At 34.4% G+C, this 16,947-nt stretch overlaps 1 protein-coding gene across 2 annotated transcripts in view; it reads right to left on the bottom strand.

Annotated features, from left to right (window-relative positions):
* The window catches only part of LOC135078442 (neuropeptide CCHamide-2 receptor-like), a 94,372-nt gene that overhangs the window by 13,825 nt on the left and 63,600 nt on the right, over positions 1-16,947 (bottom strand). The window contains exons 2-4 of one of the 2 annotated variants that reach the window (XM_063972997.1): positions 9,058-9,251; positions 6,950-7,169; positions 1,532-1,698 (exon numbers count right to left, since the gene is read on the bottom strand). In XM_063972997.1, the coding sequence (XP_063829067.1) occupies positions 1,532-1,698; positions 6,950-7,169; positions 9,058-9,242 (572 nt within the window). In that variant the 5' untranslated portion in view covers positions 9,243-9,251. The remainder of the gene's footprint in view (positions 1-1,531; positions 1,699-6,949; positions 7,170-9,057; positions 9,252-16,947) is intronic. The other variant, XM_063972998.1, reaches the window with a different exon arrangement.

Genomic DNA, 16,947 nt, shown 5'->3' with positions numbered 1-16,947 from the left:
ACTATGTGCGCACATTCATCCATCATTTTAAATCCTTACATTTTTCTTCATCTTAATGGTCTCCTAATGCGTTCAAGTAAAACGACAATTTCACAAAGCAATCTTGACTCTCACATGTAGAGGATTGTGTCAATCAAAACGAGCAAATCGGCCTATAATATCATCAATCTCCATCGAGGTCAGCTGCGGCAAACATTCGGATGGGAGCTCGCATGGGATACCAACCAACGGGTTGGGGTCATAAGGTCACTTTGGGTTATGATTTATCTAATGCAGTGTAATTTAAGATGCCAATCCTAAGAATGAAATGGATGAAAAATGTTTTTAGGTTTTTGACCAAGATTTGGCTTTAAAAAAAAGCTTTGTGATCTTTGATTGAGATCGTTTTTAAATGTTGGCAACATCAAAACAACATTCTGTCCTCTCTTGTCTTTGTGCTAATAACATGACGTGTGTATAATCGATACATTGTTGAATTAAACAAACATCTTTCATTTTATGGAAAAGAAAGTCCTTATTTTCACACGTCTAATTATTTCATGAATGTACAAATACCTGCGTCAAAATATCTCCCAGTTATTTATTGAAAACCATTACCTTTACGATCAATGTTGTTAATTTCCTAGCTACACCGATAATGGTTTGATCTTTACATAATAATCGACATTATAATGAAGTAAATTGATCTGTATAATTTTGCTAATGAATTTTGCCAAAATTAATAATGATTTTGCCGTGTTTATGGCGAGATATCTAATTTTTGATTATCGAAGGGAAAGTTTTTGTTTTTTAAAGGTTAAATCTATTTAAGTAGACTCGTGCGAGCGATTAATTTGGTATTTTAATAACCTTTACTTTAAAAAGTCAGCAAATATTGTTTTTGCTCGGCTACGCGTATTTGCCTCAACAATTGAATCAGGAGGACAATGAACCTTTATTGTCATTGAATCAATTAAGAACTTTGTTTACAAACGTAACTACCTATGTCCTAGCTATTTTCAGTATTCAGCTTGCACGTAATTTGTAATTTCGTTTCAGCCAAATGCATGATTCGTGCATGTAATAAGATAAAATAAACTAAGTATAGATACCTCAACAAAATCAATTCTAATCACAATCAGAGGTTGGTTGTAGTATTGTGAGTAACTTATAAGCTTATTTACTTGGTACGTTAACATGTTCATAGCCAAAAGTTATAAAATCTTGAAAATTCATGTACAATCATCATCATAATTTCAGCCATATGACGTACACTGCTGAACATAGGCCTCCCCCAATGATTTCCATGTTGATCGATTGGTAGCGGCCTGCGTCCAGCGCCTTCCTGCTACCTTTATGATGTCTTCGGTCCACCTTGTGGGTGGACGTCGGGAACACTGCGTTTTCCGGTACGCGGCCTCCACTCCAGAACCTTGCTGCCCCATCGGCCGTCAGTTCTGCGTACCTACTATGTGCCCTGCCCATTGCCACTTCAGCTTGCTAATCCGTCGGTCTATTCAATACAGTAATTGTTATGTAAAAATGTACCTACTTCGGATAATTCTCCCAGCCGATAGGATACGGTGTGCAGTAGACAATCGTGATGTTGGTGTCATCTATGATGGCGGTGACCGTTTTAGAGAATATGGCCGCCGGTGCTGCGAAGATGAGCGCCGCTCCCCATATGAAGGTTGCACAGACTAGAGGCAACTTGCGTAGCTGTAACAAAAATTTAATTAGTGTATCGTACACAAAATAATATAGCTCGTAAAACTGATGACCGTTGGGGAAAAAGTTCTCGAGAGACATGCCTGTTTTCACCATCAATTCCTAATTTTTAAGTGACCCCTATGGTGACACAATACAGGCATTTTGCATTCATAAGAGTCACATAAAAATTAGGGATTGATTGTGAAAACGGGCATTAGGCCCGGTTTCTATCAAGGCGGAGTGAAGAGCAAGTAGAGAAGTGTTTTGAATAATCAATCAGATTCAATTATTTCCACATCTCTTCTCCGCTCCGCACATATCCGCTCCACGTAGCGCCACCGCCGCTGTCAAATTCTATACAAATATTTGTCCGCCCGACACTTCTCGATAGTGTGGGCAGGCGCCCGACAATTCTCGATAGTGTGGGCAGGCGTCTCATTAGATAAGCCATCGATCTAGTGAAGGTCGCGGGAAGCTACTGGATGCGGGTAGCGCAAGATCGGGCGTTGTGGAAATCTTTGGGAGAGGTGTAAGTTGCAGTGGATGTTATTGTCACGTGACGAGCTGCTGAGGGCCTAGTGTGAGTTTACATCAAACGCGCTCACTAGTGAGCGCGTCAAAAAATGACATTAAATGTATGACTGATTGTACAGCGCCCCTAGCGGGAAACGTTCAAAAACTAAAATTTTCATACATTTTTTAAACGCGCTCACTAGAGAGCGCGTTTGGTGTAAACTCGCACTCAGCCCACAGATAATAAATTTTGAAAAATTTTGGTGAGTGAGAGATTTATGTAGAAATCTATTAGGCTAAATACTCAAAAATATTTTCCTACTTTAAATGTAGTGAAAAAGGGGATCAATTTGTGTATACCGAATTTTTCACTTCTCTTCTAAATGAACTAAGCCGCGCGTAGAAGATAGTGTTTAAAATTAAGTAAACGACTCATTTACTTTACAAAAGAGAAGTAAATGGCCAGAGAATTGCTAATTTCCACCATTTCACCAAACAAAGTCGAATTAATTACTTCGGTAATCCTAAATTGGGTTAGTTTTGTTTTTTAATAGCAAAAGACACGAGAATCTCTTTGGATGTTTAAAAGTTTTAAATAACTGTGTTTCATTCTTTGTAAAGGGAACTAATTTAATTAACATTTTTAAAATATCTTTCAACAATCTTTACACTACTTTTAACTAGACACAAAGAATTTTAATATTTTAACGTACACTTTTCGTTTTTTTGTAAAAACGATATCTAAGTATTTTAATTTAAAAACCTAGTAAAGAGCACCAGACATGCTAACATTAACACTTAATAAATAAATATTCTTAGCTTGAATAAACGGCTTTTGTAAAGAGTTCTAATGGAATTAAATGGTCTAGAATGATGTACATTAATCCAGACAAAGATGCTTTTAAAGAATGAAATATGATTGTCAAGACAAAAAACTTTCCCATTATAACGGGAATATTCCCACCGCTGCAACTCATGTGTCCCATTAACGTTATGAAAGTATACATGGTATTATTTATTTCTTTCTTTCTTTTTTTTTAGTAAAATAAAACATTAGCTGAATTATACGCAGTTAACAACACAAGGTGGACAGACGATCTCATAAAGATGGCAGGAAGGCGCTAGATGCAGGCGGCTACCATCCAATGGGGATGCCTATGTTCAGCAGTGGACGTCCTGTGGCTGAAATGATGATGATGATGAAGAACAGTAATGCATTTTGCTTAGATAACGTTTCATCATGTAATTCAGGCCTTAATTTCAATTAATACAAACTAACACATAATTTGATGTACTTGCGTTAATGAGCTTTTGATTTAGAATCAATTTGGGGAGCATTTTGTTTTTAATTAACCTAATAAGTTAATTAGACGGTTCAAGAAAACAATTCAATGGATGAGATTATGTTCTAACAAGATCATTAAGGGGGTCCTGCACAGAATCTTTAAAATTGACATATTTTTAAATCACGAGTGCTCTGCGATTAGTGACTTAAATTCATCAAATGAACTTGTTTAGGGTAGCTCAATCCTTGCTCTAGGTCACCGCCTTTTCGAAATTTTAAATAAATACGTAAAAAATTGATAAACAACATTTAAAATGGAGACATATGGAAAATTTATTTCTTCGAGAACTTTGTTAATTTAACGTATGAAGCAATAATTCTTATATGGAAATGTTCAAATTAATATTTTGAAGGTCGCCCCCTTTTTCGTTTTTGGTATTAATGTATTAATATTGAGAATTTTTGATTTTCCCAAAAAAAACTTTGCCGTGAAGAAATCAACAGGCGTTTTGCTTTATCGTAGCTGTCAAGTGTCAAATGTGTGTTTGTCAATCCTTTACAGAGTAGTGTAGACAGCAGAGCGTGCAAATAGTATCTCTTTTGTTATGAATTCGATTGTTACGAAAAATATTTTACTTATTTTAGATATTATGTCTAGAAAACCCTTGCAACCTTTCTCTGCCGTACCTACAACTTACCATATTCCATTTTCTGTCATTTTCATAATATTTTGTTTCAGTATAGAAATGTTTGAAAATAGTCCCACTAATATTATAAATGCCAAAGTTTGGATGTCTGGATGTTTGTTACTCTTTCACGCAAAAGCTACTGAACGGATTTTAATGAAACTGTACAGTATTATTGTTTATAACCCAGATTAACATATTATGGGCTATAATTTATGACGATCAGCGACAAACTAAATTCCACCCGGGTTAAGCCAGCTAGTATAAATAACTAAGTAATTGATGGGTACTGTGGGTCTAGACATAGTGCACATTATAATCGCAAACCAGTCGAAAAATGGTCGAAAAGCCTTTTTTTTTGTATGGAGAGTGTCAAAAACGGATTCGATTTTCAATTCGATAAAAAAAATGGAAATTGGATAGGGGGGCTGATCGTGTATAATTTGTATCGTGGATGCTCGCGTCTTTGCTTAATCTTTGCTTAAATTTAAGATTAATTTTATTTGTTATTACTTACTTATTATTTTATGAAATCGATATAAAACTAGATTTTTAACACTCTTGCAAGTACGTGGTTTTTCAAAATAAATTTATTTGGTAGGATTAAATAAATAATTTATTTCTATTTAGCGGTATCTGCGTACTGCTCATATACACTCGGCATCAAATAAATCGCACAATAAATTTGAAGATTTTCTTCTGGCACAATCATAGTACCCCACAAATATTGGTGTTATTTGAAAGTCCAATAAAAAAACTTAAATAAAAACACAACAACAGGTACCTTATATGTAACTTATGCATATAAGGTCACTCGGGGCCTCACTTGGGGCTCACCTTTGGGACCACTTAGACCAATTTTTGTGGTTATAAAAGTAAATAATGATCTCACGTGTCCTCTTTAACAAATGGATAGAAATTAATCCCAATTTAACAGTTTTATAACCATAAAAGTTGGCTCAAGCGTAAAGTCTACCTATCGCTTTAAGAAAAGACACTGGATCCTTCTAAAGACACATTTTTAGGGTAAAAACCTTTCCTTGAAATGAAATGAAGTTTAGAACTAGGCTGTCAAATGGTACCAATATTGAAAGTGCTTGTCGCGGGAGGTGCGATTTATTTGACGCCGAGAATAGTTTGAAAGAGATTAGTAAAATAGTTATTATATTTCCAAACTATTACTCGATTATTTTCACACCCTTGCGTTTTGGCCATGTATAGAATGGAAAGCCGCTACACAGCCTATTTGAATTGAACGTCTAGGAAAAATACTCTTTTACGAAACTTTTTTAACGCCTATGTTCATCAAAATAATTAATACAGGATTCTAATTGTGTAAGAATTTTTGCAACAATACAAACAAAAATCAAATCCTTCCTTTTTTCCTAATTAAAATATTTAACCATCCTTTATGTATTATAAATTCACTTTTTGCTTAGCAAAATTAGTGAAAATACGTGTTTTTACTCTGTGTTGAGTCTTTTTTGTCTCTACTCTGTAAAGCAGTTTGTGTGCGATCGTGTTAGTTCGTTGCGCCACCGCTAGCTCGGCTATCAAGTCGTAGTTTTTCGTCCGCGCTGCACCCCCTTAATCTAATTTTAGAACATTTTAATGTTCCCTTTGCTTACTTGCAAAATTACAACGGGCCTCAAAATTTAGTAAAGGTAAGAAGAAGGGTTATGACTCTTCACGCGTAATGGTGGAAGTTGAAAATTTATTGATTAAGTATTATTCATTAATTACTTTAAACTTTTAAGGCATGAAAAATTTATATTTACATTCATAATCTTAAAGGAGACCGTGTATTTGAACTGTAAAGTATTTTTTATCAGATATTAATTTTGATAAAGCAATATCTTTGTGGAATTAGAAAGCAGAAACAGATGCTTTTATGAAGATGATGTACAGGAAGAATATTGATATTCAAACTCCGTTACAATACAACCGTTGTTGTTTTTGAACTTAAAATGAAATAATGTCACGTTATTTTAAACCCTCTTTTAAATATTGGTGCTGATTACCACACTTCCGTTCTGCGAGTTCGACAACAATAAATAAAGCACGGTTTCAGTCAAGCTTTATTGGCCGATTGCCATTGCAATGGCGTAATAGATTATAACAAAAGCGTCACTGCACTGAGGTTGACTTTTGGATGCCAAGGATTATTGCCTTTTGCAAAACAACCCTTTTTACTCGTTACAAATTGCTAGTGACAACAATAGATTGGACAATAATCATCATCATCATTTCAGCCATGACGTCCACTGCTGAACATAGGCCTCCCCAAATGATTTCCATAATGACCGATTGGTAGCGGCCTACATCTAGCGCCTTCCTGCTACCTTTATGAGGTCATCGAGTAGATTGGACAACAAGGATACAAATAAAATGATAATAATAATATCTGTGTCTACAGGTACAAATCTGATTTTATAAATTTTATTTTGTATGAACATTTAAAAAATTAAAATGATGATATCAAGTTTCTGACTTCACCATAGCATTATGATTTATATGCATATGTTAACATGGGCTAGTGTCAGCTCATATACCCATTTACCTAACACCCTTAATAAACTAGTGTTTAAAATTTGCAAAAACTAAACTGGCTAAACTGGCTCAAAAGTAATTCAAAAAGGAAGTACATAGCATAATTGTGACAAAAGATGTTAGATGCAGTAATGTAGGATCCCGCACAACTGGATTGCCGTGTAAAAGGGTCCTTATCGGGTAGACTGTGCTTTCTGCTTGTATTAACTAACGCTCTCAAACTCACCTGTAACTTCCTAAAAGGGTTGACAATTGCGCAGTATCTCTCCGCCGACAACGCTGTCAATGTGAACACAGACACGCCGATGCTCACATCCTTGGCTGCTTCAGATATTTTGCAGATCAGCTCGCCCCACGGCCATGATTCCAATGTGTAGATGATGGATACGAAGGGCACACAGATCAGGATGACCAGGAGATCAGCGAGAGCTAAAGAGAAGATGTACCTGTGGAAGAAAAAAGTATAAAAAAATTATTTTATTCCTGCAAGTTGACTTTTATATAGCACTTTTACACGTCCCAGTATTAACCCTACCACTGCTTCGGGGCAATGAATGGGCCAGTGTGAAGAGGAAGCAGCGCAAGAAACTCAGTCAATATTGTCAATTTCCATGAAATCTTATATCAAAATTAGAGAGTTTCACCAAAAGTTGCAGAACTTTTCATCGTCTTAATGACAGTCCCAAAGATTAATGATAATGGTGATTATAGAAAGATAAGATGATAATTATTTTATTATTGACAAGCCTATGAACTGAACGCTAGAATTCCCTCGAATTCACAAGTTTTAAAGGCCGATTAGAGTTATGAGATTAGTGGTAAAACGTGAGATAGCATTTCTTCGAAAAAAGTTATTTTAAAACGAGTTACGTAACACATTTTTTAAATTTTACCTTACTTACAGATATTATTATGTTCCAGTTATCGGTTTTCTATCATCATACATAGGTATCAGATTGAAAATGAAAATGGTATATTAGACATCAATAGTTCTAACAATATTTGAGGTCCATTCCTTTTTCTATCTTCTTCAGAGTAGAATCAATTGAGTTACTCATATTTACAAAATCTTTGCACTATTTATTTATTTCCGTTGTGACAGATTTTGAAATAGCCATTCATCATCAACGTATACCGTCCGAACGTACTACATGCTCATTTCAGTAAAAGCTCTTTTGTCGAGGGACGATCATCAGGGGAAATCTGTACCCTGAACAAAACATTGTCAAACACTAGGTACATTTTCGAGGGTACACTGTAAATGAAAATTTTAAGAGCGAAGAATCCCATTGAGGTTTGAAATGCATTGTTGAATTGCAATCTGAGCTCGACCGAAATAGAGAGAATGTATTGTAATTTAAATTTATGAACGGTCTGGCTTATTACACTGTAAGTTCTTTTATATTAATCTGTAAGTTAGTATTTTAGAGCAATTCCCTTAGGCTAAACTAATTTTAATCTCTAATTTTGTTGCTCGAAAACTTATCTGGTTTTCAGAAACTGGATGATTTTATTTCTATGATGGTTTAAATTACTGTTGCTGGCACATCAGATTCGGATTTATATTTTAGTTCTTGTAAATTAGCAGTTAGTTTTAAGATAGGTACCACGTTGTTTAGTTTATGAGGTATGCCGTTGTCTGTATAATATCAAATTAACGTGACTTTAAAAAATGAGGTGATTAATTTTAATAATACGGATTCCTTTAAAAATTTTCCACGATTTTTTCAATCGTACACCATTTTTGCAATTCAGCAGATTCAGCCGACGTCACATTCTTTAAGATCAGTAACAATGGTATAGGAAATGAATTGTTTTTTACGCCTCTGGTTTGAACATTAGACAATTTATAACTTCAATTTTACAGCTATTATAATTCTTTTTTTTCGAAATCAATGTGAAAAATATAAAAGTGCTTTTCTTTAACAATAATTCGTCATATAAAAATTATAATTAAAAGAAGAAAATAACTTGTTGTTTAGAAAAGAATACCAATTTACACGTATACTTGCGATAGTAAGACATAATTAAAAAATGTGAGAGGTAGAGTTAGTTTTATCGGTTCAAGATTAAGTCCCAGATAGCCTATCATAAACTTAATGATAAACTTTTGGTTTCACAAATCTCGGATACCTGGCAGAACAATAGCTAACCAAAACCGGCGGTTTGGTATCGGCGATATTATAACTTGACAAGTTGTCAAAAGTCATAGAAAGTACATCACATCATCACTACATTGGCGTGTAGGTTACTGCATTAGATTTGTAACCATCTGAGACTTTATCGACAATCGATACAACTGGCCAGTATCAAATTTTTAAAAATACTACTTACGTGTTAGGCGCATTCCTCATGCCCCTGTGTCTAATGTACACAATCACCAGCGTCCCATTGCCAAGCACGCCTACTATAAAAATGATGGCAAAGATCACTGGGACAAGGTACGTATCAACTCGGTCTGCGTACGGCACATAATCGCTTTCAGAAGAATTGTCCTGCGCTGTGTGGTTGATATACATGACGTCTATCTGGAACAATAGAAAATAGAATTAGAGAGGTAGAGATAAGGTACAGTTTTAAATGGAACGTGGTAAGTCGTTATGAGCGAGAACCTCTTCAGTTTTAGCATTTTGAGGTCACATTATTTGAACGGAGCTTTCTTTTTGGTATGTTTCTATATTTAGGAAGCTTAAAAAATAATGGTTGAATTTATTTGCTCACGAGTTATGTATGCAAACTTTTCAAAGGATTAATTATTGGTTTTCACGAATACCTGATCAATTTAAAATTGGGAAAAATTATGTTTTAAGAATGACAAAATTTAATGCAAGTTGTCATTAGGCGAGCGCGCGAAAAACTCAACATGAAAAAAAAAGACAATCGAAATTGTTCGGAAAAAGAAAAAGATTCTCACTGGCCAGGAACGACTCAATAGAGTTTAGTTTAATTTTTTCTTTTGTCTTGTGTTTATTGGCAATCAGACCTATTCAGAGGATCTTGTGCCAATGTCAATTGGAAATTGAAATAAATAATAGCCTGTGATTTAACACAGATTTTTAATTTCTTAGCGATTTGTACTGCTTCTAATTTTTTCTTGCCAATTAAGTAGAACAAGGGTTCTAATAAATGAAAAGGCAAACATATTTTGTTAGAATTTTACAGAATCGACATACAGGACTGTGATTTTTTTAATGCTGAAGTTTGTAACTGAGTTTTTACTTTTTGTAGCAGGTCATAATAAAATTTCCCTGCACATACGGAATTAAATTAGGGTGTGTGAACTTAAGATAGTACGATTCTAAGCAACATCCCCTGAACAATAACTAATCAACCTAACTTTGCTAATCCAAGAAAGTTTACACAATCAAAGATTAATTAAGAGATGTAGGTACCATTCACCCACAAATATAGTCTGCGGCAATATTCGGAAAGCAATATTAAAACAACGATTTCAAACTTGTCCATTTTGGCATCTTTGAGAGAAACTTTCGGAAACTTTCGGCCTATAATGTTGGGTTGAAGGTTTAATTAAATTTAGAGATGCCTGGAATCTTATAATACCTAAGTTGGATATGATTGGCACGGTGATTATGTAGGTAAAGTGGAAATTCGGTTATTTCATCTAAAATTTTATTTAATTACTAGCTGACCCGGCGAACTTCGTACCGCCTTAGCGTAGAGATTTTCTTAATATTTTTTTCCGTAAGAACCATCCTTGGACTTCCACAAACATTTAAAAAAAAGAATTATCGAAATCGGTTCAGCCGTTCACACGTGATGCCGTGACAACGCGAAACGGGTTTCATTTTTATATATATAGATTGATTGATGACTTCCTAATAAACTCAAAATATTAAGAGCTTTAAAAATAAGAAAATAAAGAGAAAATAATATTATTCTTTAACTTGGACTTACTCGTAGATGGCCATCTGGCCTAGTGGTCGCAAGAGGTTGCGAGCTCGATTCTCTTACAGTACAAAAATGTTGTATTGGTCTGGGTGTTTTCTATGTACCTAAAATACGTGCACAGCTTAGTGCAACAGCCGCTGGAATAATATTGTCTGTGAACCTTTTGTCGGCAATTATGACTTTTAAACTTAAGTTTAAAAGCTTTGCCTATTTTGGAAATAGATGGCGCCGTGTAAAATGCCCAAGGTTATCTACTTACTTTATGATACTTCAAAATAGGTAACTTATGCCCGTTTTCACCATCAAACTCAATTTTTAAGTAACCCCTTTGAAAACAAAATTTGTTACCATAGGGGTAACTTAAAAATTAGGGATTGGTGGTGAAAACGGGCATTATGCCCTTATGACTGTATCGTTACTTGTAAGTGAATAAAACAGTTTTTTCAGACACGTATGCCCGTTTTCACCATCAATCCAGAATTTTTAAGTGACATTTATAACAGTAATTTTGATTTCATAGGGGTCACTTAACAATTAGGGATTGTTGGTGAAAACGGGCATAAGTGTCTGAAAAAAATGTTTTATTCACTTACAAGTAACGATACAGTCATCCCCAATTCGATATAATCCAATCATTAAACAGAATGGTTTTATCGACGCAATTAAAGCGTCAGTGTGTGTGAAAGCTTATTGACGTCACACGCAGATTATTATTATTACAGACGCGTGGAGCTGCGCAAATAACGGAATTGGATCAAAACAACTTGCAATATTTTGAATTGTGTTCCCTTTAATTCGCCTTTGACTGTACTTTGAAGTTTTTAGTTACTCGTACATTAAAGGTAGGATGTTCCGTTGGTCGGTGAATCAATGTTACTGACATAGTTATTTTCTTAAGATTTCCTTGTAGATTTAAGCCTAAGTACTTATTATATGTTAAATTAATTAACTTTTTATTAATTTCAAAGCCGAAAACTCAATTTTGTAGTAAAATTCAGAAATACTGCTGGACTAATGTGCTAAATTCACTCCTAAATCAAACTTAAAATAACTTACTGCAAAAGTTAACAGCATAATTATTATTCATTCGTTTTAATTTAACCAAAGGACGCCTACTGTTAGATAAGGGCTAAAGGTTCTTTTAAATTAGGTTTTCAGTTCATTGTTAACTAGGCAATTGTTTAATAAATAATAACCACTGAAAATAAAACTAGCAAATAATTTCCTCAGCAAATGGTATCAAGAATAATAAATTTATAAGGAGATTGCTCATAGAGATTTGTAAGTTGCCCGCTGAAGTGGCAATAAATGGGTCACGTCGCGACCTGGGGAGACGCACGGCTGAAATATTGTCGCGTACGTAACTGATATTATCTAGCAGGTCACGGAATATTCGTTTGAATAGTCAATGATAAAATTGATGAAAAGTAAGATCTTATAGTATATGGAGCTGAAAATATCTAATAGGTAAGGGTATTCAATGATCAATGATTCTTAAATTGAAAGTGTAATGCCTGTTTTCACCATCAATCCCTAATTTTAAGTGACTCCTTTGAAAACAAAATTCCTGTTGCGTTACCATAGAGGTAATTATTATGCATTAGACTCACTTGATTCGGAAGTTCCACTTTCGATGCTCAAGCAGGACACACAACGTGTAAAATTATTGAGCTTCTCTAAAGAGACTGAGCTTTCCCTCTTTACTTAGCTTTTATTGTGTGCATTGTACACAATTTCCAATAAGTATTATAATAAAAATTACCCAAATAAGTATTTTTCTTAGAAAATAAATAAATAAAAATACCTGCAAAACAATATTATATGCAATCGTGTTTCGAGGGGTTACTTAGCCGATGTTCTAGCTAGTGAGTCATATCCAGACAATGACGTCTCGTAAAGTCTGACTCAAGGGCTGAGATTGTTCTACTAATACAATAGAAAAAGAAGGTCGGCGACATACATGTAACATTCAAGGTCAATAGGTCAAAGTGGACTGCGTATCAAAGTTGTGGCGATAGTACGAGTACCCGATAGTCAATGGTGTGACCTCAGATCATAGATCTATGATCTGAGGGTGTGACAAAATATTAAAGGCCATTTTCCACGGCAATCCAGTTTTCCGGCATCCAGTGTTGCAGGATACCGCAAGACTGGACTGTCGAACGCACAAGTGTGATTTACAGGCTAGATCTATAGAAAAATCGACAGAAACCATTAAATGTCACATTGGAAAAATGCCCTAAAATATAGTAATACAGAATGCGCTTGTTGTTGTAACCTTTAACTTACCAGGTATAGCTATATCCCATATATCATAGTTTTAGGCTGGGTTGCACCATTTTACTTCAACTTTGACAAACGTCAAAATTTTGTCAAACTCCATACAAAAAATGTCGGTTAACGTTATAGTTACGGTCAAAGTTAGGTGGTGCAACTCAGCCTTAGTAAAGTTACAGACATAGATATATTATTTGGTGTGGCATTTTCGATTTTCTCTTGACTTTTTACCAGTTAGCTAAAAATAAAGAGCAATAAATCTGGGAATCGGAAACATAATTGGCTCAAAATCACCAAGGTTGCGAATTTCAAAATCGGTTTTATGACAAAAAAAATTGCAAGCTATAATGATGACTATTAGTTTATACTGTTGCTTAATTTGTATATTTTTAAACCTTGACAGGGCAGCGCACAGAATTCTTTATTTTTTTAGTAATATTGCTTAGTAGTAAATATCTTGCAGAAAACCATCAATTCGGGAACGTTTTCCTAAGTTTCATAAAACCCGGAAAAACCAAACAAAGCGCATAATTTGAGCTTTGTTTAAAACATGGGTATATTATGTATCTATTTTGAAGAAGCAATAATGAAATCAATACATTCAAAATTTTCTACAAGCAAAATACGTCAAAAAAATAAAGAAGTTGCTATTATTCCGCATACAATTTAAGAAATTTCGTAATATTTAAAACTCTTTTAATCGAATTAACGTAATATGTACAGAACAAAAGTTCTGTAATGTAATAAATATATACATAATATTGAAATACCTCCATTTATGCGTATTTTATTGAAATATTGTAATGTTCCCGAAAATGATCAACCGTTCCCGGAATGACAAAAATGTTCTGTTATTGATATAATTAGGTAGAAATAAAGAAATAATTAAATTATAATCAACGATTTAAATAACTAAGTTATTTATTTATATTGCCATATTGTTCACAGTTAAGAAAAACTTCTCTTACTATTAATAAATTATTATTATAATTCAGTGTTAACATCTTCATAACTCAGTCTAGTTAAACTTCTGTACCTACTCATATTAAAATATTTTTTATAAGTTTTAATCAGTTATTACAATTTCAGTCTTTTGACCTTAAATCACAGTGTACTTCACTAAACTTCTGTATTAATACAAAAAATATATAAGAAACGTAAGAAAATCAACAATATATTCTGTCACGAACAACAAGTTAACTAAAAAATATTAAAATTACAAAACAAAACTTATTATTTTTCGAATAATACTGATTGATTATATTTTTGCTCAAAATCAATATTATCATTTATCCTTAGGTTCCAGCTTATATTTTCTAATATTGTTACGCACAGATCTCAAAAAGGTTACTAAGATTTCTCCATCATCATCTTCGACACTGTCATGTCGATGATGATGATGATGGATGATGTCCTTCCTGCCCCAGCGGCCATCAGCTCTCCGAGCTATGTGCCCCGCCCACTGCCACTTGATTTGAGCGATTGTGCGGGCTATGTCAGTCACTCTGGTTCTCCTGCGGATCTCCTCATTTCTGATTCGATCACACAGGGAAACTCCGAGCATAGCACGCTCCATCGCTCTTTGGGTGACCTTGAGCCTTCTTATGAGGCCCATAGTAAGCGACCACGTCTCAGATCCGTATACCATCACTGGCAACACGCATTGGTCGAATACTTTTGACTTAAGACACTGCGGTATTTCGGATGTGAGAATATCGCGACTCGCATTAATAAATTTGAATAACTTGGATTGACCAGTCCCCGAAAGCAGCGCCTGTTCACAGACATGACGAGTGAACCAGCCATCGCTTCACTCGACCATATTAGAGGGAATGTAACGACCCGCCTCACTACGCCACCACCCCAGAGACATTTTAGTGAGAATGACAATTCCAAGTTATCTCTTAAAAAAAGGACAAAAAGGTCTCTTCTCAGTAGGAATTTTAACAAGCAAGAATGTTACAGGATATACGAGATTTCGATATTTTCTTTGCCATAAGACGTATTTGCTTCAACATCAATCTGTTTAACTTTTATCTGCTGAATACGAGATATTGTCTCTAAATCTTCATTGTCCGAGGAAGATGAACAGTATACAGATTTATAAATGACTCTATTTTTTTATAATATTATCTGTCCTTAGCCCGTTTAATTTCTTACTGCTCTTCAGTCATTTTATCCAAAAACTTTATTTTTCTGGCATTCGCCTTTTCCCTTTGGCGCAAATAAGTTGCAATATTCTTTTTAAGCTTTTTTTGAGATTTTTTTTAATTTTTTTCTTTATCAGGAGTTTCCATTTTGCTGTAATTATAAAGACACAAAATTTTATAATAAATGTATTAAATATTGTAAATGATTCGCCCTTACAAATAATAATCATCATTCCGAGAACGCAACAGTCATTTCGGGAACGTGCCATCATGTCCGGGAACGTTTCCGAAATGACCGTTCACGAAATGACGATTTCAAATAAGCGCGCGCTTTAATTAGACGGCAGCCAACTTAAATGCGATCTGGGTTTGTCAATAGGAAAATATTTGAGATTACTTTGTTATTTCGTGTAATAAAAAAGAATTTCATCAATAATTAAATATTATAATTACGTTCACGAAATGACGGATTATTGATGTACGCTTTACGAATAATGAATTGAAAGGTACTTACCATTTAGATTTATTTTATTTAACGATAAATACTCTGACAGCCCGTTTTGTTATTGTTTTCTTCCTCGACTAACGTTAGACACCGAATGTCTGCGTTAACTTAAAATATTTTTTGATCGATTATCGATACGTTCACTGAAATGACTTGTGCGGTATCGGACAAACTATATTGGACATTTTTATAGTTAAAAATAAATATTTTTTTAGTATCCTTTCTAAAACTAAATTTTGTATAAAAAATACGGTGTATTAAGTAATGCCATGTGTAAATTACCTTAAATTTTTATGTAAAATTTTGGACTTGTTGCTGAAGATTGTACATTAGGACGCGTTCCCGAAATGATTATCCATGCATGTATATTGATTTTGTTTAAAATTTGCTTTATTAATTAGTTATATTGTTTGATGTACACACAAAACAAGTTAGTTGAAGTAATTTATTACTATTATTTTCTCAAATAAGTCAAGATTTAAGACATTAAATTGCTAGCAAAGCCAATTCTGCACCTTGGTGATTTTGAGCCAATTTATTTTCATGACAGAGATTTCATCCGGTGACATAGTTATATCCCAATAAAATGGAGAAAGTTATTATTAGACGGTATTGACATTGAAGCTAATGAAACTAGTTTCTGCCCACTGCATCGCTTGTGGGGCTTGTCACTCGGAAAAATGTAGAGATTGGAAACTTTTTGAGATGGAAACCCTAAAATAACATTCCATTCCAGATTTTATAGAGCCGGCAAAAATTTTGTTTTATACTTTTGTCAATTTCCATGTTCGAATGGATGGTGTAACACACCGGTTTTCATGGTATCATCCGCTATGGGAAATTTCTCTGCTCTAGTAGAACGTCCATTGTCAAAAAAACTAACTTTCCTCAAACAATGCATTACCTATCTAATATTATTTTCGCACACATTTATACTTACGTAAGAGTCATATACCTACCCACAAGGTGGACCGACGACCTCGCAAACTTAGTAAGAAGGCGCTGGATACAGGCTGCTATCAACCGGTCATTGTGGGAATCATTGGGGAAGGCCTATTTCATAGAAGGCCTGTTCAGCAGTGGACGTCCTATGGCTAAAATGATGATGATGATGAAAGAGTCATAATTATAACAAATTAAATTAGTAGGTATCCGTCATCTAACCACCGTGTAAGGTCTAAAAAGAACTGCAAATGTTAGATCATTTGCTTGAACCTATGACAGTTTATTGAGCTACTAACATCCCGAATTCGTTGCTAAGTACTTCACACTCCACACTTTGCGTGAAATTGTCAACTCGCTAACTGACATTAGGTGCAGAGAAATCGGCTTTGTTACAACAACTCTGTTACAACTCTCCTCGGTCTCCCCTACATTACACAA

This window comes from Ostrinia nubilalis, chromosome 15 (assembly GCF_963855985.1).
Source record: "Ostrinia nubilalis chromosome 15, ilOstNubi1.1, whole genome shotgun sequence".
NCBI lineage: Eukaryota > Metazoa > Arthropoda > Insecta > Lepidoptera > Crambidae > Ostrinia > Ostrinia nubilalis.
Note: the sequence above shows the minus strand (reverse complement) of the source record. Positions and strands in the feature narration are given on the sequence as shown.